Source organism: Phaseolus vulgaris, chromosome 2 (genome assembly GCF_051622355.1).
Source record: "Phaseolus vulgaris cultivar YP4 chromosome 2, ASM5162235v1, whole genome shotgun sequence".
Taxonomy (NCBI): domain Eukaryota; kingdom Viridiplantae; phylum Streptophyta; class Magnoliopsida; order Fabales; family Fabaceae; genus Phaseolus; species Phaseolus vulgaris.
This window is the reverse complement of record NC_143499.1, coordinates 22567542-22593541: the sequence shown is the minus strand read 5'-3', so window position 1 is coordinate 22593541 and position 26000 is coordinate 22567542. Positions and strand designations below refer to the sequence as shown.

Below are 26000 nucleotides of genomic sequence, written 5' to 3'. Positions count from 1 at the left end.
CTTGGGCCTCTGCCATCACAAGTACAAGATCAAGTTTCAGCTCAAGCACAACACATAGAAGATCCGAGCCAACTACAAGAGCTATGGCTAGAAGAATTCAAGAGGATTGGAACACTGTTACTGATGGCAGAGAAAGGTTCCTCTATATGTTCAAAGGCCATGAGCTTAGTATAGAGTAGAATTTAATTTCTGTCAAAATTAGAATAGGACATTACTGTAAATTTTCTTAGAATTTAATTTTGGCACATAAAATCAACCTAGGTTAATTTAGAGTTTCTAAAACCTCTAAATTCACCTAGGCCAGTTTAAGCAAGGTAAAAGAGTACACAATTAACACATGCTCCATGTGTTAAATGTGTTACACGGCTACCTCCACATGGTCCATATGAAACATGTGCTAAAACGCTTTTCAAACACATGTTAAATATGTTTCATGTGCTCCATGTGCCAAAATGCATCAGGTGGACATTCTAAAGCTATTTCCCTTTCATTTGAATTCCATTTGACCGGTCCTCCATTGCTATAAAAGGAGGAGTCTAACTCATGTAAAACCAAGATTAATCATAGAGTGAAATTGCTGCCAAATTTTTGAGTCAATTTGTCACTCTTGTGTACTTTCTCTCTAGGATAGGCAAGTTTAGTCTTCAACCTTCATCTTCCAAGTGAGCTGGCCAAACCTGTCACCTCCATACTTGTCCTGCACCTCTAAGGCAACCGTGATCTCAATGTAAGAGCCTTGTCCGTGAGCAATCCATGAACACTTTCGCAACTCCACCGGATGAAAGCATGCGGCTATCAAGGGGGACTAGGCGAGGATGTTTAAATTGTTTTGGAGGATTAAGGCTTTGCCTTCATCTCGTGTTACTGCTTGGAGGGTGCTGGAAAATAAGCTTGCTACCAAGGCTAATTTACTCAGATGCGGGATTGCGGTCGAAAGTGTTTGTTGTTGCTTTTGTGGGGTAAGTGAGGAAGAGCTAAATCATATGTTTTTTGACTGCAGAGTAATTTGGTTGTTCGTGGTTGTGTATTTCGTCGGTTGCTCCTCTTCATGCTTACTCCCATTTTCTATAGTTCATAGTGAGTAACGCTCCAGAGTCGGTCAATTTAGGGATGAGAAATATTTGGATTGCGGTGGTTAGTGAGATTTGGAGTCATAGGAATAAGATTATTTTTAAAGATGGAGTTTTGGATTCTTCTGAGATCTTTTCTTTGGCTCAATTGAAGGTTTGGTCTTGGATCACTTCTAAATTCCCTTCTGGTTGTTTTTCTTTTTCTGATTGGTGTCTTAATCCGTTGGTTTGTCTTTATTCACTTTAGTTTGTTGTCGGTGTGAGTTGTTGACAGGGTTATATTTAGAGTAGATGTCTAGAAGGTTTTATGTTGTTAAGTTGATCTTGTTTTCTTTGTATATGGTTTGGATCACCCCTTAAGTGATCCATATGTATAAATCATTTTATTGTCGATAAAAAGAAACTCACACTAAAGTTTTGTAATGTTTGGATACCTTGCTCTAAGTCTCTAGATTTTGGAGTGACTCCCCCTGTTTGAGTTGGAATTTCCTTGGAATAAAAAATTACAGGTAAGAGGAACTATTTATGTTTTTGATAAAATATTAAAACAACTAATTTAGATAAGAAGCTAGTCTAGTAATTGAATTATGCATGCTAAACTATTAATCAGTTTTGATTATGATTTGATGTTCTATGTGAGGTTGTGTGTTGTTTAATATGTTTTTAAATGTTTGAGTTTGAAATTATGAATGAAATTTGTTGTGTTATCTCTTTTATGTTTGATTGTTGCATTTGATGCTTGTATTTAATGAAATGGTTTTGGGTGAACTATAAAATTGGATTGTGTTGTAGATATTAATTTTTTGATATTTTCGCTTAAACAAGTCAATTCTCGCTCAAGCGAAAATAGCCTTGTACTCAAACTTGTTTTCAGTTCTACTTTCACTCAAGCAAAAACAACACTGAAAAATCAACCCTCTCGGCCAAATACTTGTTTAAACTAAAATATTTTTGCTCAAGCGAGTCCATTATCGTCAAACTAAAAAAACTTCTTTCTTTCTTTCTTTTATTTTCTTTCTTTTATTTTCTTCTTGTCTCTTCAGTGAATTGGATTATGTATGAAAGATTTTTTAAATATAAAGTAAATATTAGTTTGTATACTCAATTGAATTGTGAAATTTTTAAATGATGTGTATTGAATGAGAATAATGAGATTTGTATGAAATTGAGATCATACATTTGGAATAATGTATGAACCATTGTTTAATTTATGTATTAAGTGTTAACTCATGTTATAATAGAGATCATCTAGCATCATTGATAGTCTACGTCATAAAGACTAAGACATCAGGTGGTGAGAAACTAATAAAGAAGTTCATTACAGATCGTGACCTGCGGTAGACAAACAATATTGAATGTATTGAACTTACCCTGATCATTTTTCTTAGGTTCACTTGTAAATCTAAGTCTTTTGTATTGGATCAAATGTTAGTTTGGTAGGGACTACTTAATATGAGTCTTCCAAAAGACGTCAATTGATATTCCACTTGTTGAATATCCTTGATTTATAGATCCATATTTGATTTACATGGTTATTGAATATCGATGTATAGATCCATGTGTGGTTTATATAGTTGTTGTATATTGACGTTATAACTCTTTCTTTAATGTGTTTACTTAAACATGTTGAAAATCATAATAAGTAATTGTTTTATTAAAAATATGTTTTTTCAAAAAAAAAATTTAAATCAACAAATTTATTTATGAAAAAAAATCTTCAAAGAAACTTTTATTATAGATGTTTTAATTAATCATGAGATTATTATTTTACATTTATAATCCAATAAAAAAAATGGTAGGATTCGGGTTCTAAATTTATATCTCAATGCATTATTTTTATTTAAAGAAAACTTTGGAGAAAAACATAGATAAAATATAGAGCAATGTGCATGTGTATTTTTTTTCTCATTATACCTGTCAAAGCAACACCACATTATATACCTAGGCAAGGGAAGGATGCAAAACTACAAAATAGGATTGTTTCTTCCTGCACCTCCATATCTTCTTCTGACACCTCCATACACAAAATGAAAATACATTTTTATCCTTCTTGTGTCACCCCCATAGAATAACTTTCGGATTATGTAATCCGAAAACGCATTGAAAAAAGACTTATGGATTACATAATCCGGAAATTAAAAAAGACTTCCGGATTATGTAATCCAGAAAGTAATCATGCATCTGAAAAAAGACTTCCGGATCTGGAAGCTAATTACAAATTTGAAAAATGACTTCCGGATTATGTAATCCAGAATATTACAGAGGGGCATTTTTAGAAATACGAAAATCTATGGAGGTGAGAGAAGAAGGTATGGAGGTGCAGGAAGAAGCAGCCCAAAATAGAATGCAAACACGTTTCATGGACTTCTCATCCATAATTCAATAACTGCACTCGTGCAATTCACATAAGGAATTTATTAATTTGTTTTGTTAAATATTAATATTTCTAAATTTGAAAATTATAATGTAACATAGTTTGTTGAAAAATGTAAAAAAAAAAAAACAATACAAAAAATCAATTTCACTTTCTGATTATGGAAAAAATGTAACTACAGGAAGGAAACGATTTATATTATTAAGGTAAACTATAAGACAAAGAAGAATCGTGCAGGGAACGAATGAGGGTAAGAGTGAATTTTCATGCTTTATAAACATCATAGCGGTGAGAAAAGAATAAATATGGGTACGATTTGTAGTGTTCAAAACAACAACTTGCAATAAATAGAAAGCCCAGTTTTTTTTATCTGCCTCTCTCAAGATTGTTTCTTCCTGTACCTCCATATTTTCTTTTCCGACCTCCATAAATTTTCGTATTTTCAAAAAATATCCCTTTGTAATATTCTGGATTACGTAATTCGAAAGTCTTTTTTCAAATTCGTAATTAGCTTCCAGATCCGGAAGCCTTTTTTAAGATGCATGATTAGTTTCTGGAAGTCTTTTTTAGCTTCTGGATTATGTAATTTGAAAGTCTTTTTTCAAATACGTATCCGGATTACATAATCTAGAAGCTACTCTATGGGGGTGACACAAGAAGGATAAAAATGTATTTTCATGTTTTATATGGGGGTGACAGAGAACATATGGAGGTGCAGGAAGAAAGAGTCCTCTTTCAATCCAAAATGTTAAAGGCAAATTCTCTCTCTACACTTCCACACCTTCTTCCTACACCTCCTTTTTTTTAATTTCAATCTTACCATTATGAGTATATATTAGAGTTTTTGTTTTTGTGGAAAGTGTGGTGATTTCAAATTCATTTTCAAGTGGTATTGGTTGTTTGGTGGTAAACGCTAGTAGTTGATAAAATTTTTATGATGTTTTTATCATTATTTTTTGTTTTCCTTATTTTTTTTTTAATTTTTTCATATATACCATGTTGTAAAATTTGTAACACTCCCTTACTATAATATGTATTATGGATTATACAATTCGAAAATAATAATATAGTAAGGGGTGTTACGGATTGTACAATTCAAAATATATTTTCATATTTGATAATATCATTCGGATTTTGTAATTCATAATGTATTTTTTTAAAAGATATTTCTAAATCTAGAAATACCTTCCGGATTCTACAATCTGGAGGTGTAAATAGAAATAAATACATTTTTATGGATAAAATGATTTTTTCGTCCAATTTATTGAGGTGAAGGGAGAAATAACCAATGTTAAGTGATTCAGCTCAAACCATTTAAGTGTGTTTTTCCTGCACCCTATCAAAATACTTCCTGCACCCATTCACAATTCTTCCTACACCCATTCACTTTTCAAAAATGCTGTTTTACCCTATTTTTAAATGAGTTATGGATTATCTTTTTCGGAAACTTTCCAAAACATAATTCTCATAATTCAACAAATGTATTTTCAGAAAACATGTTTTACAAAAAGGATTTCCTGAATATACTTTCAAGAACGTATATAATATCTTTTAGAATGTATTTTTTGAAATAATTTTTTAAGTGTGTTTCAGAAAGAGTTTTCCAAAATGAAAACGAAGCAGATGGAGTATTTGATCATTTAACCTATTTGATGAGTGCAGGGAAGAAACAGCCACCATATAATTGCTTAGTGTTTTTTTAACAAAGACAACAATGGATAAACATGGCCTACATAAAACTTTTGTACTTGAAGGATTTTGTTTTTGCTGAATAGTTTGTTGCGAAATTTATGCATCTGTGTTTGTTCAACTTTATGATTGATTCCCTTAAAAAATAAAGAAAAAAAAGTTAGTGATTGATTCCCCTATATAGAACAAGACATTGATTTTGAATGATGGTTTACAAGTTTACCTTTCTTGTTCACTATTGTACCTACATAGTGGTTGCCACTACACAATCTCATGGCTTAATTATAACACTTCAAAAGCTCAGTGAATTCCTTAGCCATCTCAATCATGTCCAATTCTCAGTGGCCATGCCATGTTTTGTCAAGGTCCACCAATGGCAATGGACGACAATCACACTTTTTAGTTTTTCTTTTTACAGTTTTTTTTTTTAATTTACTGTGTTGTGTTCGGACATTGAAAACAGTTTTTATGTCATTTGAATAAAAATATTATAAATTTTAAAAATAGTTTAATTACTTAAAATTATAAAATGTCAAAAATCTTATTTCTCCATACATTCAATAACTTCTTTGGGGCATTGATAGAATTTAAAAACAGGCAATTAACTAAATCTATATATAATAGCACTTTTAGATGTTCCCTTGCCGTAAACGCAATGTTAATACTCCAAAAAAACCTAATGTTTTGAACACTTACGTTCATCACACTCTTCATTTGCTTGAGTATTTTCAAAAGATATTTTTGTCTATTATAGAAAATATAAACTTCAGAGAATATGATGAAAGCTAAGGAATATATTTTCGTGACTAAAATACTCACACACACAAGTTTAATCCGATCCACACATTTGTTAAGGCATTAATCCTAATGACTTCTTTTTTTTCATCTTAAATTATAATGATTTTAGAGAAGTAAATTCAATTATCTTTTTGGAGATTGTAAATTGACTAGAGATAATGATGTTTATTGTATTTAGTTCGATACAAACCTTATCTTATATACCAGTTTTATAAGATTGAATTAGACTTGAAGTTCACTTCTTAATATTATATGAGAGTCATTTGTAGTAAGAGTTTGTTGATCTTATCAGGTCACTCATTATCGCTATTGAACCACCGATAAATATATAGTCTCACACATAAATTGACAATATTAGTGTGACGGGTGAAAAATCTTAAGTATAGATATAATTTTGATCATTAGTATTATTAATAGGATATTTATATAAATTAAAATGACTTATATCCAATTTGAGGTTGAAACTAATTGTGGAGTAAATGTCTTAATAGAATACAATTTTATTAACCCTTTGTGTCATTTATCTTGCTTGGTGTTATATAGATAAAACTAATATTTGTTTATTTTATCGTTCACCACTAATTTATACATAAAAGTTTTGAATAATAAAATTTCTTCCCTTCACTCTGGCAACCGCTCTCACCCTCGTGGCAACCAAGGCCGCGGAGGTAGGCGTGGTAACTGCAGTGCATCTCGGTCTGGCGCTTCCAATACTCCTCCATCATGGTCCTCTCCTCCTTGGCAGCAACAACAACAGTATCCAGCCTGGCACCAATGGGGTTGGTCTCCACCACCATGGACCATGCCTCCGTGTCCATATCCCACATCTCAGTGGACACGCCCTACCGGTCCTCCGAAGCCAGGCATCCTAGGACAGCGTCCTCAGGCATATATTGCTACTACATCTCCGACACCGACAAACATCGAGGCAGCTATGCACACCATGTCTCTCCAGACTCCTGACGCTCCGTGGAACATGGATACTGGCGCATCAACTCACACATCAGCATCACAAGGTAATCTCTCGTCTTATCTTCCTTTAAGTAATTCAAATCAGAAAGTCATTGTTGGTAATGGCCATAGTATTCCAATTCACGGCACCAGACACACACAAATAGCCACCCCTTACAAACCTCTACACTTAAACAATGTCCTACATGCCCCGAATATTATTAAAAATTTAATTTCTGTTAGGCGACTCACCACTGACAACAATGTCTCTGTTTCCTTTGACCCTTTCGGTTTTACTGTCTCTGATTTTCAGACAGGGATGCCTCTCATGAGATGTGACAGCCTTGGCGATCTATATCCAGTCACCACCTCCCCAAGTTTTGTTGGTCTTACGTCTAGTCTCTGGCACGGTCGCCTTGGTCATCCTGGCGCCCACGCTTTAAATTCCCTTCGCAATAATAAGTTCATATGTTGTGAACCTTTTAATTCTTCTGTTATTTGTGACTCTTGTGTTTTAGGCAAGCAGGTTAAATTGCCATTTCTTAACTCTCAAACAATAACTTTGATGCCCTTTGATATTTTACATAGTGATTTGTGGACTTCTCCAATTTTAAGTTCTGCTGGTCATAAATATTATGTTCTCTTCTTAGATGATTTTACAAATTTCTTGTGGACCTTCCCTATTAGTCGAAAATCTCAAGTTTTTGAAATGTTTCAGTCACTTACTAATCTTATTCAAACACAATTTTCGCTAAGTGTAAAATCTTTTCAGTGTGACAATGGCGGTGAATATAATAATGAGCTATTCCAACAATATTGCGCCAACCATGGTCTTGTTTTTCGCTTCTCTTGTCCTCACACATCCTCACAAAATGGGAAAGCCGAACGAAAAATAAGAACCATTAATAATATGATGCGCACCATGCTAGCCCATTCTTCTGTTCCCCAATCATTTTGGCATCATGCCCTTCACATGGCAACTTACCTGTTAAATATTCTTCCCTGCAAAACACTTCAAAATACGTCACCTACACAACTCCTATACCATCGTGATCCCACCTACACACACTTACGAGTCTTTGGTTGCCTATGTTATCCGTTACTCCCGTCATCTACCATTCACAAGCTACAACCTCGCTCTACCCCGTGTGTCTTTTTGGGTTATCCTTCCAATCATAGAGGTTACAAATGCTTTGATTTGTCAAACAGAAAATTAATAATTTCGAGGCATGTCATCTTTGATGAAACTCAATTTCCCTTCACCAAGATACACTCACCCTCACCCCCCTCTTATCACTTTCTAAACGATGCCCCACACCCCTACCTCATCCATCAGTGGCAAAATCAAATACCACCACCAGCCACACATAACCAATTACCAACCATCACTGACCAGCCACCCCCATCAACTAACCTACAATCATCGACCCTTACCCCTCCAATCAACCCACCCACTACAATCTCCAATAGCTCACCCCCACCAATTCAACCACCACCTACACGTACTATCACCACCCGTAGTATGCAAGGCATTACCAAACCCCGTAAACTATTTAACTTATCAATTTCTCACTCAAACCACTCCATCTCTCCATTACCCAAAAATCACAAAATAGCCCTATCAGACCCCAATTGGAAATCCGCAATGAAATCTGAATTTGATGCTCTTATTAGAAATAAGACGTGGGATTTAGTTCCTCGTCCTTGTGATGCCAATCTCATTCGATGCATGTGGATTTTCAAACATAAGAAAAATTCTGATGGCTCCTTTGAGCGCTATAAGGCTCGCCTTGTTTGTGATGGCAGGTCACAGGTTGCAGGTGTGGATTGTGATGAGACTTTCAGCCCGGTGGTCAAACCGGCTACTATTAGAACAGTACTCACCATTGCTCTCTCTAAATCCTGGCCCATTCATCAACTGGATGTCCAGAACGCTTTTCTACATGGTGATCTTCATGAGACTGTTTATATGCATCAACCATTAGGTTTCCATGATTCTCATCATCCAGATTATGTTTGTCGTCTGAAGAAATCACTCTATGGTCTCAAGCAAGCACCTAGAGCATGGTACCAACGCTTTGCAGACTATGTAACTACCATTGGGTTTCGACATAGCACATCAGACCACTCTCTCTTCATCTATCGACAACACTCTGACATGGCCTACATTCTTCTTTATGTGGACGACATCATTCTTATTACCTCTACTCATGTCCTTCGCAAATCAATTATGTCATTATTGGCTACTGAATTTGCAATGAAAGATCTTGGTCCGTTGAGTTACTTTCTGGGCATCGCTGTCTCTCGCCACCCTGGCGGCATTTTTCTCAGTCAAAGCACCTATGCTTCTAAAATCCTTGAACGTGCTGGCATGACATCCTGCAAACCGACTGCCACACCTGTCGATACCAAACAGAAACTCAGCACGTCATCTGGCACTCCTTATGAGGATCCCTCTCTCTATCGCAGTCTTGCAGGAGCCTTACAGTACCTCACATTCACTAGACCTGACATCTCATATGCGGTTCAGCAAATCTGTCTCCACATGCATGCACCCACGACAGAACACATGCTTGCTCTCAAACGCATCCTTCGGTATGTCCAGGGCACCATACACTTTGGTCTACATTTATCACCATCCCCCATTACAAAACTCATCTCCTACACTGACGCTGATTGGGGTGGATGTCCTGACACCAGACGCTCCACATCTGGGTACTGTGTTTTTCTGGGTGACAACCTTATATCTTGGTCTTCCAAAAGACAACCCACTCTCTCCCGTTCCAGTGCAGAAGCAGAATACAGAGGTGTTGCTAATGTTGTATCTGAGTCATGTTGGCTTCGCAATCTCTTACTAGAGCTCCATTTTCCTATTCCTCAGGCCACTTTGGTGTATTGTGACAATGTCAGTGCAATGTATCTCTCTGGTAATCCTGTTCAACATCAGCGTACCAAGCACATTGAAATGGACATTCACTTTGTACGGGAAAAAGTAGCTCGTGGTCAGGCACGCGTACTTCATGTTCCATCTCGACATCAGATTGCAGATATCTTCACCAAAGGACTTCCTCGTATTCTCTTCGATGATTTCCGGACTAGTCTCAGCGTCCGTGAACCTCCCGCTTCGACTGCGGGGGTGTGATAGAATAGAATATTAAGAATAGAATATTTTGTCATTATTGCTTATAATTAGTCCCTTGTAATTAGGCTGTCATTATTGCTTATAATTAGTCCCTTGTAATTAGGCTGGACAATAATTCACAATAATTGTATATATGATATTCAAGATGAATGAGAAGGGACGCGGGATTCGATTATCTTACATTTTTCTCATAGTCAAAATCAAAACGTTTGCTTGTAGTTTATATTATATGCCTCCTAAGAAGATAAGCAACAAAAATAAATCATTAACTAAGAATATAATACTTAATCAATTAAAGTTAACATTCTGATCAATGCAAAGTTACATTCTCATTCATAAGGATTGTCTCTGAAAAATTATCTATTGGAGGTTTTTTTGAAAATCATATTTGTAATTATGGTAGCAAAGTTTCCATTTACATTACTAATCTCTCTGTTAAATTAATCTACATGCCATACCTGTTTTTTTTTTCAAAATAAATATATACAGGACATCTTGTTTTTTAAACTTATAAAAAAACTAAACAATAAATTTTTTTACACATAAATTAAAAAAATAAGATGTGACGAAAACTATATGAAAGATACAAATTAATATAACTTATAATTTCATTTTTTTCATAAAATGTTTATAATTTTTTTTCAAATATCTTAAACTTTTAATCCTTGCTGACTAACTCACACAACTAGTATAATCCAAATTAAAATTAAATAAATATATACTAAAAGTATATGCGCAACTCCATATTCTGTTTTTTTGTTTTTTCAATTCACAAAACATTGAATAACATATACACGAGATATAGATTATGGTAGTGCAATTTTCGATTATTAAGTGTTGGAGATCCCACATCGACTAGAGATAAAGACATTTCATTGTCTATAAGTGGGTGCAAACCTCACTTCATTGAGCCGGTTTTATGGGGTTGAATTAGGCTTAAAGTCCACTTTGTAATATAGTATCAGAGTCATTTCGAGCATATCTTAGCGAGTATTTGTTGGGCTTATCAGGCCACCTGTTATCGAGCCGTTATCGAACCACCTATAATATGGAATTTTTTACCATGATGGGGTTATTTTTTTTGGTTTTTACCAAAATGGGGTCCGTTTAAAAAAGTTACAAATTTAGGCAAGTCGTGTCAATTCGGCACGACTTCATATGCACAAATCATCCCAATTAGACACGACTCTGCCATATCATACTGAAGTCGTGCCAACTTGGCACGACTTCTGCCACGTCATAATTTTTTTTTTAATTTTATTTTTATATATTAGGTAGTAAGTTATATAATGTTAAAAATTAATTTGATACATAATTTTCTAAGAGTGTTAGTTTTAAGGAACAAAAAATTGGATAATCGTATATGGATCATGTTTGAATTGAATGAATAAATACATAGATAAAGAAAATGAATGTTCTAAGAGTGTTATGAATGAATAAATACATAGATAAAGAAAATGAGGAAATTAATAATCAAACTTGAATTGAATTTTATTATTAAGTTTGTATGTGCGGACAATTGCTTCTATTGTGACCTTACGTTCAACAATATAAACATTTTTTTGGCTTATTTGGAATTGAATAATCCATTTCGTTACGAATGCGTTGAGTGTTAGGTCTTCCTGATTGATGTCGACGCATGATGGGATCAGGTAAGAAATTTGGTCCCGTGTAAGTATACCAATAATACAGTGTGCACAATATTTTAAAGGCTTATGAGGTCCAATTTAATCCAATTCGAAATCAGGATTATTGATCTACATAAAAAAAAAAAAAAAATTATGACGTGGCAGAAGTCGTGCCAAGTTGGCACGACTTTAGTATGACAAGGCAGAAGTCGTGCCAAGTTAGCACGACTACAGTATGACATGACAGAGTCGTGTCTAATTGGGATGATTTGTGCATATGACGATTTGGGACGATTGGCACGACTTACCTAAATTTGTAACTTTTTTTAAACGGACACCATTTTGGTAAAAATAAAAATAAAAAATAACTCCATCATGGTCAAAAACTCTATAATATGTTATCCCACGCATGAGTTGTCACTCTCGGCGTGAGGGAGGTGTATTGGAGATCTCACATCGACTAGAGATAAGAACATTTCATTGTATATAAATGGATGTAAATCTCAACCTCATAAGCCTAATTTTATGGAGTTGAGTTAGACTTAAAGTCCATTCTTAACAGCATCATAATAAAATAGCAAAACTGTGTTCTTTAACCTCTCAAATATGTAATGAAGCTCGAAAAGTACCTTTAAAAGGGATTTCACATGAAAAATTAAGTTAAGAAATAATACTAATAATTTTATATTATTTCTGCATTAACTCTCTAGAATTTTATGGTAAAATAACACGACAGTGTGACTTTTTAGAAAGTAAAAGAAAAAACTAGAGTCTCCATTATTAATTTAGGAAAAAGATACAACAGTAGAGATAATTACAATTATTTCTTCAATTGTTTTAGCCACATGACCCAGCATTATCTTGTGAATTCAGTGTCTTTTTCCTATAAAAAAAAACTTGCAGGGTCCCATGGCACTTTCCATAATGGGACAACTTAAAACCCATCTTCATCTTACATTTCCTATGCATGCCATCCACACATAAAAGATTGTCTTAGGTGTAAAAGAATTTCTCTGATGAAGACATAAAGTTATAACCACTTTGTAATTTTCTCTTTAATGTAATAAAAACTAAGTGGTTAACTAAAGGACCATATGTGGCTTTCATCTTATATACAACTTGTTCTCTTTGTGTAGTGTGCAAAAGATATAATAATATAATTTATAATTTATAAGTTAGAATTTATATAAGTGAAAATAATAAATATTATTTAATGTATATTTTTATTTTGATTAATGTGTATTTTATAGGATCGTGACTTCTTCTCACTTTCTAAAGTGAGATTAAAACAAGTCATCATATTAGATACCGTAATTACGTTAATTCGTAATTATTTTATGTTAAATTTTATTAAGTTCATGAAACTATGCTGATAACGTCACTCTTATCAATGATCTTCATCGAGATATTTTATTAGATATGTAAGCAACTTTTTTTATCTCATATTTTAGTTTTTTTTTAAGTATTAAGTTTTCTCTTTCACAATATATATTTATCATTAATATCTCACCTAATGTTTTATATGATTTTATAGTTATTTTTTTTTCACAATAATATTTTAAGATTATTTTTTTAATTTTATAGATTACATGGCGTATTTTATTTTATAACTCAAAGAAGTCATAAAGAAGATAGGTGAATCCACTTTGACAACAGTCAACTATCCAAACTTTGATAAATTGGAATATCGACAAACCTAAATAATTAAAAAAAATTATGTGAATGTTATAATTCATATAAAATTATCTTGAATAAATAATTATATGTTGTGTCAAAAAAAAATCCATGAACAGAAGATGCTTTTCTCCCGTGACCAAAAATTAGGCTATATAGCATGTAGTTTTGCCTGCCAACAACATCTTAATTTGTCTCATGTGGTCATGCTCATGTCATGAATTAGTTACAATTATTAAATCAAACAAATTAGAACATGGGAACCAAGGGTTCTCGACAATTTTTTAAGCAAAATAAAATAAAAGTTGAAATTATTTTTTATACAATTTTTTTATGTTTTGATATCTAAATTAGAGTTTAATATGAATATGTGAATATAGTAAATCTAGTTTAATATGTTTATTAATAAAATTTTGGTATTTTAATTTATGTATAAATAATTTTTTTAATAAACTTACAGAGAATTTTAATTTTGGTAAAGATGACGTTAATATAAAACATTCATACCTTTCATATTTTAAGATAACACCCACGTAAAGCACTACGATGTGCTAATCTGAGGTGGATGTAGCGGTTCATGTGGATGCCACCATACATTTATTTTTCTTTAAAAAAATACATTGTTAACAAGTTTTCTTAAACAAATCTTTTGTTTTAGTTTAGTTTTGAAATCTCCCTTAATTGATGTGAATTGTTATAAGTTTAATATAAAATATGCAATTATAATAAATATGAACATTTTTCTTACTTTTGTTTTATTTCGAAGTTGTAATTCTTAAAAAGATCAATTTTTTTTTGTCTTTGTTCCCTAAATAAACTTATCTAGTTCCCAGAATAGTACCATTAGCTTATTTGACTTTCTCTGTACCAAACAACCACAACACTTTTTCAGTCTCATTCAGTAAATTATTCATAAAATATTATAGGAAGAAACTCAAGATGGTTAAAGGTTTAGGCCATTGTGTCATATAAAATTGCAACCACGACACTGTTGGGAAAGATATCGCACTAGAAAAACACTTGAATTGCATTTTAATTAGTGCCAAGTGTTGTTGTTGGGTGATGGGATAATACAAAATTAATTTTGAACAAAACCACTCTTCACACACAAATCACTAAATAAAATAAATTAATAAATATATTTTAGTTTTTGGTTGTTCAATAATTGAAAATAAAACAGTATTTGTATGATTTTAATTAAATATACTAAAAATTAGAAGAAATGTACTATTTTTATGGATACTAGAGGAAAGAGACTATATCTGTATCCGCATTTTTTTCTTTTGTTTAACTTTTATGATAATAAAAATTTAATATACATGTAGAAATATTTTAAGATGAGTCGAAAGTAAAAAAATAATATGTAAAAGAAAAATGATAATTTGATTAATCAATATTTTTTCTAATGATTTGAGTCTTTCTCTCCAAGTCTTTTCTTTTCTTCCATTGGTCATTTTTTGAATTGGAGAGTACGATATGTTAAGGTAGATAAAAAAGAATGATGGTTTTACCAAAGAATAAAGTTGTTTGAAATGAAGTGGAGATAGTGTTTGGAAATGAATGTTGTTTTATTTGATATGATAGATTTGGTGTGAGAATGGAGAAGTGAGAGTAAAAGTATGCTCTCTTTATTTATGTTGTTGTCTTAAAATAAGGAAAAAATGAAAACTTAATTTACATCCCATAACATAAAATTTAAAAAATTAAAAACTAATTTTACTTTTTAAATAATTCAAATGACAAATAGTCCATTATATTAATAAAATGAGATATATTAAACGTAGAATCAGAAAAAAATTTATGTAAAAAAAAGATTATAATAAAAAATCTCCTTTATATATAAATTTAGAAAATTAAAAAGTAATTTTACTTTTAAATAATTCATAGTACTAATAAAATGAGATATATTAAATAAAATAGAATAAATAAAAAAATTGTGTAAAATAAAATAAAATAAGTATAGATACATGTTGCTCAATTAATTATTATTACAAAAATTAAATATTTATTTGAATATAAATACCCCGAAAGTACGCAACTGTTGATTATATTAATTTGATAGTGTTTTATAATTTAAAGCAAATTTAAGTTACAATTGAACAATTCAATGGTCAAGAAAATTACATTGATAATTTAAATAATCAATTTATATTCATTGATGCAGTAGTTTATATCATAAATGTGTTTCCAACCACATTTAATAGAAAACAGTTTACCAGTTACGTATCATTCGAGATTAGGTCTTGCTTAAAAAAAAAATACTTTCAATTATTTTATATATATAAGTTTAAAAATTGATTTTTATTTGAAAATTATTAGCCCTGTTATATTAATATACATTTATTTTTATTGGCAAAAAAGAAAATTATTATTATCATTACTTATAGTTTATATTATTGTTTGTTGTTAAAGGAGGGGAAAAGAATAATTGATTGATTAGTAACAATATTTGTATCATTTAGTGAGAATTGTAGTAGATACATTTTTCATTATAGATAATCAGCTTTTAAGAATGTCTAACCATTACATAAAAAACGATAAGAAGCTATAGGACAGAGAGATGAAAGCAATAATTAATTAATAATAAGTAATTAATGAAGACGTGTTAATATTAAATGAGTTATTAATATTTATAAATTATAACAGTGGCATAACAGTGTCTGTAATTGGGAACAGTAAGACATAAAAAGATGGAGGCCACGTGCAGCTCATTGAATATCAAAATGAATGTATGTTCAGTGTTCACCATTCCAATGCAGAAGAAAAACAGAATATCCTCCTTAACCTTCCTAATTGCCTTTTACCTTTCGTAATTAATCTCCTTATTCCTCCTTAAATCACGTTATTTACCTCTTTCACCTTTTTGCTTTTTTTTCTTTTTTCCTTTTCAACCTCTCAACTTCCAATCCAACCAACCAACCATACCTCTTTTAACACCATCTTTAAGATATTAAAAAATACAACCACTCATTACCACACCCATCAAGAAGAGATGTTCATCATTCTTTTTTTAATTCATACATCCATAAAGAGATGTTCAATATTGTTCAATAATACTATCAATCACAATGTCATATTACATAATTAGTTAAGGATATTCTTCAAAAATAGGACCTTTCAAAAATAAAGGTTAAATTAAAATTTTGATTCTTAACAATTTATTTATTTTTCACCATTTTAGCTCTTACATTTTAAAAAATCTATACTTTTTGGCATATTTTTAATTTTATATAAAGTTAAATATGTTATTAGTTTATCAATTTTTGTCTATGTTTCAAATTATTAAAATAAGTTTTTACCAAAAAAAAAATTAAGATATTAAAATACTTCTTATTGATGTGAATATTATAATATTATATTATAATTTATAAATAAAAAAATTATAAAAATTTATTTCAATAATTTGTTATTAAATTCATATAAAGTCTAAAATTTAGATTATAGATAAAAACCAATTTCGCAATTATTACTACAATAGTAAAAAGAATATATTTAGCCCTTTTATGTATTTATCTCTTTTAATATATAAAATAAAATAATATACATTTTTAAAGATAAGAAAAAAGTGATGGTAGAATCTTTTACATAATTTATATTACTTAAATTTTGTATCCCTACCTATGTTAGGCCCTATTACAGTTTGGTAAGTGGGTTTCATTTGTTGGCAAACTCAGACTGCAACTATTCATGCACATTGCTTCAACTACTTACAGGTGCCAGCTGGCACACCATTAAATAAAACTTACATTCCTACTCTCACTGGATACCTTCTGGAGAGGTCAACATGGTGTATGACGCCGTTACAGTTTCACGGTCCGTGAAACTGAGGGTGGCATTGTCGTAATAAGAGACTCAAACGGAGGGCACTTTGATTGTGGGAGGTGGCATCACATGCGGTCAAGCTCCACACTGCAGAAAACAGCACCGAACCGAGACGTGAGCGATAAGAGCGAGAGAGGCAGAGAGAGACAAAGAGTGATTCAGAAGGACGAGAGCTCCTTCGCGCAAAGCAATGCCTGTCATCACCTGAATTCTATGCTCTTTTTCCCACTCTTCTCTTTCGTGTAAGTAACGCTCTTCACGAGCCACCAATGTTAACAAAAAAGCAATAACCACTTGCTGCATTGTCTTTGATTGCTGCATTCGGTGAAATGAAAATGTGTAATCATGCATTCAAACACTCTTCTCAACTCGGTTACTTGTTTCCCCCTTCTTCTGAATGTTAATTAATAAATAAATAGATTGAACTGGATTTGGATGCGTTTACTATTTTAATTACATCTTTTACGCTCGAATGTAGTGATCTTATCTTATGTTTCTTCAGTGTCAAGATTTTTTTTTGTTTATTTGTTTTCTTGTCTGAGTTAATTGTATTTGCCATTTTTTTTCTCAGTTTTCGTTGTCTCTGAATAGTCGAGATCTCAAAGACAATACTATTTCTGAGAAACATTTTCTGCAGAATGCATGATCCGGCCTGAAGCATTTTGCTAGTGATCATTTTCTGATTCGCATCGTCTTCGTGTTTCGCTGTGGGACTGTGTGAGTGGAACAGCCAATTTTATTATTAATTAAAGGTATATTCTCTTACAAGGTATAAATAATCTTCTTGCATGTTTTTTTTTATAATGAATATTTATTCAAATTTTTTTATGACAACTTTTTTAATCATCACTTTTATAATTTGTTCCATTTCTTGATATTATTTTTTAGAATTTATTTGGGTTTTCATGATGAAATTAAGGATTGAATTGCATTTTGGAAACCGGTGTTTGGAGCTGATGTGACTGGATTTTAGGTTGACTTGCAGAGAGCATGGCGTCATGGGATCAAATGGGGGAACTTGCGAATGTGGCACAGTTGACTGGTGTGGATGCTGTGCGGCTGATTGGGATGATTGTGAGAGCTGCAAGTACTGCACGGATGCATAAGAAGAACTGCAGGCAGTTTGCACAGCATCTGAAGTTGATTGGGAATTTGCTGGAGCAGCTCAAGATCTCGGAGCTGAAGAGGTACCCAGAAACTAGGGAGCCTCTGGAGCAGTTGGAAGATGCCCTCAGAAGGTCTTACATATTGGTCAATAGTTGTCAGGACCGTAGCTACCTCTATTTGCTGGCTATGGGCTGGAACATTGTTTATCAGTTCAGGAAGGCTCAGAATGAAATTGATAGATACCTGCGCCTTGTTCCTCTTATTACTCTTGTGGACAATGCCAGAGTCAGGGTATATGCTATCTCTTGTTGTGAATGGTCTTTTTTTATTGTTGATAACTCCTAAATAAGAAAGATTGAGGGAAAAGTTTGTGTTTTTTTACTCACTGGAGACATTCGTTCAACTTCTTGGATGTTACCGATCAACCATGCTGGAGTTGTATTTCCCTTCAACTCTTTCACTATATTGTTTACGTAGCTATCTTAGCATATAATATTCTGGATTTTTTATGTTTTCAACATTTGTTGCATGTTCTTTTCTGCTTCAACATTGAGCGGTGTTTTAGTTTGAGGTTGTCAACATAGATTGTTTCAGTTACCACACTGCAATATTGTAGTGTGGCGCACTAAAAGTTTAAAAACTCTGGCTTATGAAAATTTGGGTCCTAACGTATTAAGTGTACCCGTAATATTTTGGAGATGTCTGAAATACTTTAGTTTGAAATATTGTAGTGTACGCGTAATTGTATGAAACATTATTTTGGAGATGTCTTCCTAAGGATCTATTTATTTAAAGAACTTGCTTAAATAACATTTAATTAAATTCTCTTGTCTAAAGTCATATCAAGATTCACACTTGAAGACATTCTTATGCGGATAAGGACCCCGTTTCTTCATTACATGTTTCCACACAATTATGTCCCCTGATGCTGTGTCGTACTATCTGGTATCAGGACAACAAAGTATTTATTGTAAATTATGGTTTATCTCATTAGTCTGGGTTACTGCTTTATTGTGATCCTGTAAGCCATCAACCAGTTAATCAAATCCTTGTTTCTCTTCTCTGGTTTGGGAATCTGTATGTATGTATGTGTATCCATGTGTGGCTGTTGTGAAAACATTTTGTTTCTTGATTTTGCATATTCTCAATATTTATGAGGATTATGAACTGCTTTGTCAATGTAATGGTAGCATCTGCTATTGTAAATTTGGTCTGAAAATATGGTTAACAACCTATTACTTATCTCATTCTCTGGAAATTCAGGAGAGACTTGAAGTTATTGAGATGGATCAACGTGAATACACGTTGGATGACGACGACCAAAAGGCACAGACGGTTATTTTTAAACCAGAGCCTGACAAAGATGACACTGCTGTGTTGAAAAAAACACTATCTTGTTCTTACCCCAACTGTTCTTTCAATGAAGCACTTAAAAAAGAAAATGAAAAGCTTAAACTAGAGCTACAACGGTCACAAGCAAATTATGATATGAATCAGTGTCAAGTCATTCAACGTTTACTAGATGTCACAGAAGTTGCTGCTTATTCTGTTCCAGAGAAGTGTTCACCAGAGAAAAATCACAAGAAAGAGGAATACAATTATTCTAAAGACAACAGTGACAAGGAGCATTCATCTGATGAAAGATACCATGCAAAAGTTGACAAGCATTCACCGTCAAGGTTATTTATTTCTCTCTTCCTCGACTACAATGTTTTTGTAGGTTCACTCAGGATAGCTAGTTTACCAAAAGTCAGAATATTTAAGTGAATTTTGAACCTTACCCCTCTGTCATCTAGGAAGCCAATTTAGTTTTGATTACTAAGAGTTTCTACTTTTTCCATTCCATCCCTTTATTCCAGTGGCATGCAGTCAATTATAGTTATTTTTAATACGTTGTATGTCTTTACCCTACCATCTCATATTGATGTCAAACAGATATTCAGTTGCACGAAAGGATATAGTATCAGCTGGGGGTTCATATCAGGAAGAAGATTGGCACACTGATTTACTTGCTTGTTGTTCTGAGCCTTCACTTTGTATGTTCTCCCTTGCTTGATTTTTTTAGGTTCTGTTTACCATTTGATCATCTGAGGTTTATTACCTGTTTATTATTGCTCACTGTTTTGGTAGCCTTATCAACGAATGATAGTGACTTTTCTTGTTCATTTCTATTATGTCAGTGCCACTAGTTTAGTAGTCTGTAACCATTTATCATGTATGATGCTACAAAATCCCAGCCACAAATCCGTGTTCCTTTTGCCATCAAATTGAGGTTTAATTTTCAAACTTTTTAAACTATTGTATGTTCAGAATGTCTCTATTGAGGTCAACTGATTCGGTGGCCCACCTTCCTTTGTTTGGGGCGTTTGGGACGGGATCTCTCAGTTCAATGTAGCAGAGACAAAAATATTGGGTTTAATCAGAGTGCTTATACTGGACAAGATAGGACCAAGAATGAAGAAAATAGATGGATAGTTGGTGACACTTGGGGTCATACCTACGAAAGAAAAAATGGTTGAAGCTCCCCTTTAGTAGTTTGGACTTGTGTGGATATGTTTTGAAGAAGCATCAATTAGGAGAGTAGATTAGATAGAGGTTACACTATCTCTAGAGGAAGAGGGAGGAGATCAATAAAACAATAAGAGTAACCATTAAGAAAGATTTAGAGGTCAATGGTTTGTCTATAAATATGATTCATAATAAAATATTATGGTGCCATTTGATCTAGGTATCTGACTCCACTTAGTGGGAAAAGGCTTGGTAGTGGTGGTTCACTGTTGATGGTGGTTGGTGGATATGGTTTGTGTGATTTGCATGGAATAAGATGAATACATGTTGAATTAGGAAATTGGGAGAGTTATGTTGCTGGATACTCTTTTTTCTTCCTTAAATCTGTTAGTGGTAATTCTGGATGTTGCTTTTCTCTGTTTTAACTTGCATGTTGAATCATGGATGAATAATTGTCAAGGGATAGCCTCATTGAGCTTTGGAAACGTCTTATGTCTTGATTAAATAGAAATTATAGTAAGAACTGGAGGGTCAGTCCTTTGAACGGCAGAAAAAACATGGAAATATTATAAATAAAAATAAATTAGCTCGAGAGAGCCTCCAATACCTCTGTATACTTCCAATTCCTAATAACAAGTATAACATTTGCACTGCAGGTATGAAGACATTCTTCTATCCTTGTGGAACATTTTCAAAGATTGCTTCTATTGCAAGAAACAGGCCCATATGTAAGTTAGCTATGATGTACCGTGTTACTATTAAAGGGATGATGAATCTTTCTTATGGGCCTTCAATAGCTGAAGTCAAGTCTGCACTTTCTTATGTTGTGAAGACTGAAAATGATAAAGACTCGAAACACCCAGGCCCATACAATCCCACTATTTGGAAAGGCCTTAATTTAATAAATTTAAAGTTAGAACAAGGTTTTAAGAGACAGCCTCTGTAGGAGTTTTCGAACACTAGGATAGCCAAGAAATTGCTGTAATTTTGACATATTGTGACGCATAATCCTATGTTCATCTAATTTGACCTATAATGAAGACTTGCTATTATGTAATTAACAACTTTTCTATAACTTAAGTTAATGCTAAGGGTTCTCAGTTACAGATTTTTCTCGTTGCTTGTTATTTTTACTATGATTTCAGCATTTTTTGTTTTTTCAGCCTCTGCAGAAGCATGTAATGACTTGATGGCATATTCGTTAATTTTGTCTTGTTGTTGCTATACTTGCTGCGTAAGGAGGAAGCTTCGGAAGATGTTGAACATCACAGTAATGCTTCCTTCCTTCTCTGCATAAATATAACATCTCATTCCTTCCTTTTTGGTACAACTTGTGTTTGGGATTTTTCAATATCATTAGCTTTTAAGATACACATTGCATGTGATGCCTTCTTTAGCATCATTATTCATTATAAATGTATTCATATTCCACTGGATATGTTCCATAATGCCCATCTATTTTTATATCATTCAGTATTATTAAACAATTATTGTGCAATTTGTACCAACCCTTATTATTCAAAGTAGGTTCTGTTCATCCAATTTTGAAGTCGAGTTAAAAATATAGATGTATTTGTTAAGATTTGAGCATACACTGGAATTAGTATGATGCATATACATTTGTTGGTTTCTTTGAATATTTTTTACCCACAGCTACTTTCTATGCTAGGGGGGCTTTATTGATGATTTCCTGTCTCATTTGATGTGTTGCTGTTGTGCCCTTGTGCAAGAATGGAGAGAAGTGGAGATCCGTGGGATCAGTGGTATGTCCTCCTAATTCCTCAACTTGCTTTAATATAATATTGGGAACTTCATCTTGTTCGAAGTGCTAATTCACTTTGTAGGTGTCATGATCGTCTTTCATTTTCTCAGCAAAACCTGTTGAATTTGGATGTAGCTTATTATCAATTTCTCTTTTCTCTCTCATTTTCTTTTTAGCTCCATATTATTCTTGCTGACCACTGCATGCATGTGAAATGTTTGATGTTAAACCATTTTGCAGCTCCTGAGAAGACCAAAACAAGCCCTCCACCATCTCAGTACATGGAATCTTAACTAAGAAATGAAATCATCATTTGGTTGTTAGGAATTCAAGGTTACTTGAAGACCATAGTAAAGTAGAGGCTATCTCTGTCTAATAGAATTCTCACAGGAAGGCAGGAATTATGTATTTTTATTCTCACCGTACCTGGCCTCGTTTTAACTATGTATAGTGACTTTATTTCATTGTTCTTGAAAAAAAGTTGCTTTTAGATATAGTTGATGCTGTATCATAAACCTACCTACCCCCCCCTGGTTTAATATAGTCTGAGTTAATTTCTTGGCATGTTTTGTCATGCACACAACTGAAATCTTTCATTTATTTATGTCATAACTCATTGATTAGCTAACCCTTGATATCGATTATTATTTACTTGATACATTAACAAAAGTTAAAGTTAAAGCAGGGGAGCTAGAATCACAGGCATTGCCCACAATCAACCTGCAGAATCACATATTTATTTGTTTGGTTCTGTTTTAACCAAGTCATTTTTGTTTAGTTCGGTTCCATATTCCGGCAAATGCTTTTTGTACTCCGATAAATTTTTTCTGTATCTATCTGGATTTGTTTATGATGGCTAATCCAAAAGTTACTAATTTTTATTTGGTCAATATGAAAAGTTTTACATTCTGGTCAATCCTTAAGGTAGAAGGGTGTAGGAGGAGATTAGTGACGTGGAGGAACTACTTGCCCTCGTACATCTCAAATATCGAACTCGTCGAAACCAAACTGACCAAAACGCCCACCCAGAAACTGTTAGTTAGTATACGACAGTGGTAACTGACCCAAGAAAACGAAACAGTACAGCATCATGGTACTTTAACTCAAGTCTTAGACTAGTATTGAAATTCAACAGCTTTCAATGAACTCTCACCACTCAAGCCATTTTTTCCACACTTTCCATTTTGCGCTTTTGTGACCCCTTTTCAGTGACTCGCATTTTTTTTATTTCTTCAGATTTTTTAATGTTTCTTATTTCCCCATATTTTGTTATTGTTTTGTTGTGTGACCTAACTGATATTCAGTTGGCCTAGTCATGGTTGTCCATCCAAAAAATATGAATCAACCCAATCCAAACACACTGAATGTTTTACTGGTTGTTTGTATACATATTCCTGGGCACCAAACTTGGATTTGCTAATTCCAATGCACTAATTGGAAAAAAACAGCAAAGACTAGTGAATTTTTGAAGAATGTGGGTTAGGTTGATTTGAATGGTAATCCAAAAACACATCTCTAATTGGTTTGACTTTTCAACATTCTAAACCCTAAATATTATTATTAGGCTTTCTAAAATTAGATTTTTCAAAATATAATTTGACACCGAGAAAGTGTAGAAAAAAAATTATTTTGAATAAATAAGTTGTAGAAAAAATAACCATCGTATCGAGGTATAGGAAAAATAAAATTGCACCAGTAGGTGTTTTATTGACTTATTAGATTATATTTTTCTGAATTTAAGAGACTATACATCGTGTAACTAAAGAAATCACATAATTAAGGAAATAAAAGAGAAATAGGGAATGACAAAACTCGTGATGATAAACCTCTAATTGCAAACCCTACAGAGGAAACTTAACTATATATAAAGAAGAAGAAAATCCTAGAAATTCAAGACACAAATACTGAATACTCTATCTAAATTAAAGTGTCTATTAATCTCTTGATTAGGACAAAAACCAATAGGAAGAAGAATAAGAAGTCTCAATACATTCCAACAGCAAAAATTCCTAACAACAACCAATATAAAAATAACCAAAACTTCATCAGATCATCATCCTTCTACACATAATTTCTTAACTTCTCCTAGTACTTATTGTTATTATCATGTCTCAATCTTGTTTGTTGTATCTCTAAACTCGATCACAATTAGTTTAATTATTAATATTACTATAATTTGCAAAACCAATCACCCGTATCAAATGATGATAATTCTCAATTCCAAAATTATACACATCCACCACTTTAATGTCTCCACCACCATATATGTTATGTAGTTAAAAGGGCTTTAAAACGAACAAAAATAGTTTCCCGAGGCGTGAGTAATCACTGTCCGTAAGGACTTATCCGCGGTGTATTCCGCAAGTCCCCCAGGATACAACAGGAACTTCCCGGTAATTTTCGAGGATCAGAACTAGCAAGCAACTCTTTAAAAGGAGTATGAACCCAATATCTCAGAAAAATGAATAAAATATTATAATAAATGAAGAAAGAGAAAAATCAAAAGGTGGGAGGAAGAAGAAGTGATTCACGGTGGGTGAAGGAGATGAAGAGAATGGGTGAGAGATGTGTTTTCTGAAGAGGGGAAAGCGGTATTTATAGATGGAGAACCCCCAAGGGTGCCGCCTCTTCAAACCCTAGTGGGTTCAAGGTGGTCGCCGCAGAAGAGGGAAGACCAACATGAAGGAAGGAGTCAACCTCCCACTCCTCTCGTAACGATCTACAACGTTCAAAAATCCAGCAGTGCGGAGGCGCCCAACTTCCGATTCGTGCGGCCACGATCCAAGGTTGAAAGGGCAACGTTTGATTTTCAACTTGGAAACTGTCTCCACTTCACCCATGCTTCCGAGATTTCCTCCAACGACACTATGAATAAGTTAGGGTTTTTCTGCGCATCCTCTATTTCTGTTTCTGCACTTTGTTTTGCAGAAATTCAAGACACAAATACTGAATACTCTATCTAAATTAAAGGGTCTATTAATCTCTTGATTAGGACAAAAACCAATAGGAAGAAGAATAAGAAGTCTCAATACATTCCAACAGCAAAAATTCCTAACAACAACCAATATAAAAATAACCAAAACTTCATCAGATCATCATCCTTCTACACATAATTTCTTAACTTCTCCTAGTACTTATTGTTATTATCATGTCTCAATCTTGTTTGTTGTATCTCTAAACTCGATCACAATTAGTTTAATTATTAATATTACTATAATTTGCAAAACCAATCACCCGTATCAAATGATGATAATTCTCAATTCCAAAATTATACACATCCACCACTTTAATGTCTCCACCACCATATATGTTATGTAGTTAAAAGGGCTTTAAAACGAACAAAAATAGTTTCCCGAGGCGTGAGTAATCACTGTCCGTAAGGACTTATCCGCGGTGTATTCCGCAAGTCCCCCAGGATACAACAGGAACTTCCCGGTAATTTTCGAGGATCAGAACTAGCAAGCAACTCTTTAAA

The 26000-nt window shown here is 33.1% G+C and overlaps 1 protein-coding gene across 5 annotated transcripts; it reads left to right on the top strand.

The window, feature by feature from the left end:
- The first annotated feature begins 16946 nt into the window (after positions 1-16946).
- LOC137810940 (protein MID1-COMPLEMENTING ACTIVITY 1) lies at positions 16947-23108 on the top strand. 5 transcript variants are annotated; one of them, XM_068612446.1, is made up of 9 exons: positions 16947-17390; positions 17786-17900; positions 18122-18546; positions 19519-19934; positions 20191-20291; positions 21420-21491; positions 21927-22033; positions 22433-22526; positions 22766-23108. In XM_068612446.1, the coding sequence occupies exons 3-9, from the start codon at positions 18139-18141 to the stop codon at positions 22816-22818; spliced, it is 1251 nt and encodes a 416-aa protein (XP_068468547.1). In that variant the 5' UTR covers positions 16947-17390; positions 17786-17900; positions 18122-18138; the 3' UTR covers positions 22819-23108. The 5 variants fall into 5 exon arrangements, with proteins under 5 accessions (XP_068468547.1, XP_068468546.1, XP_068468549.1 ...); XM_068612445.1 differs by having other exon boundaries at positions 16959-17390; positions 17720-17900; XM_068612448.1 differs by having other exon boundaries at positions 17092-17390; positions 18134-18546.
- The last annotated feature ends 2892 nt before the right edge of the window (positions 23109-26000 follow it).

Coding starts and splice junctions, on each gene's coding strand:
- LOC137810940 (XM_068612446.1), top strand. CDS start 18,139: ATGGCGTCATGGGATCAAATGGGGGAACTTGCGAATGTGGCACAGTTG. Junction 20,292..21,419: donor TTGTTCTGAGCCTTCACTTT/GTATGTTCTCCC, acceptor TTTGCACTGCAG/GTATGAAGACATTCTTCTAT. Junction 22,527..22,765: donor GGAGATCCGTGGGATCAGTG/GTATGTCCTCCT, acceptor ACCATTTTGCAG/CTCCTGAGAAGACCAAAACA.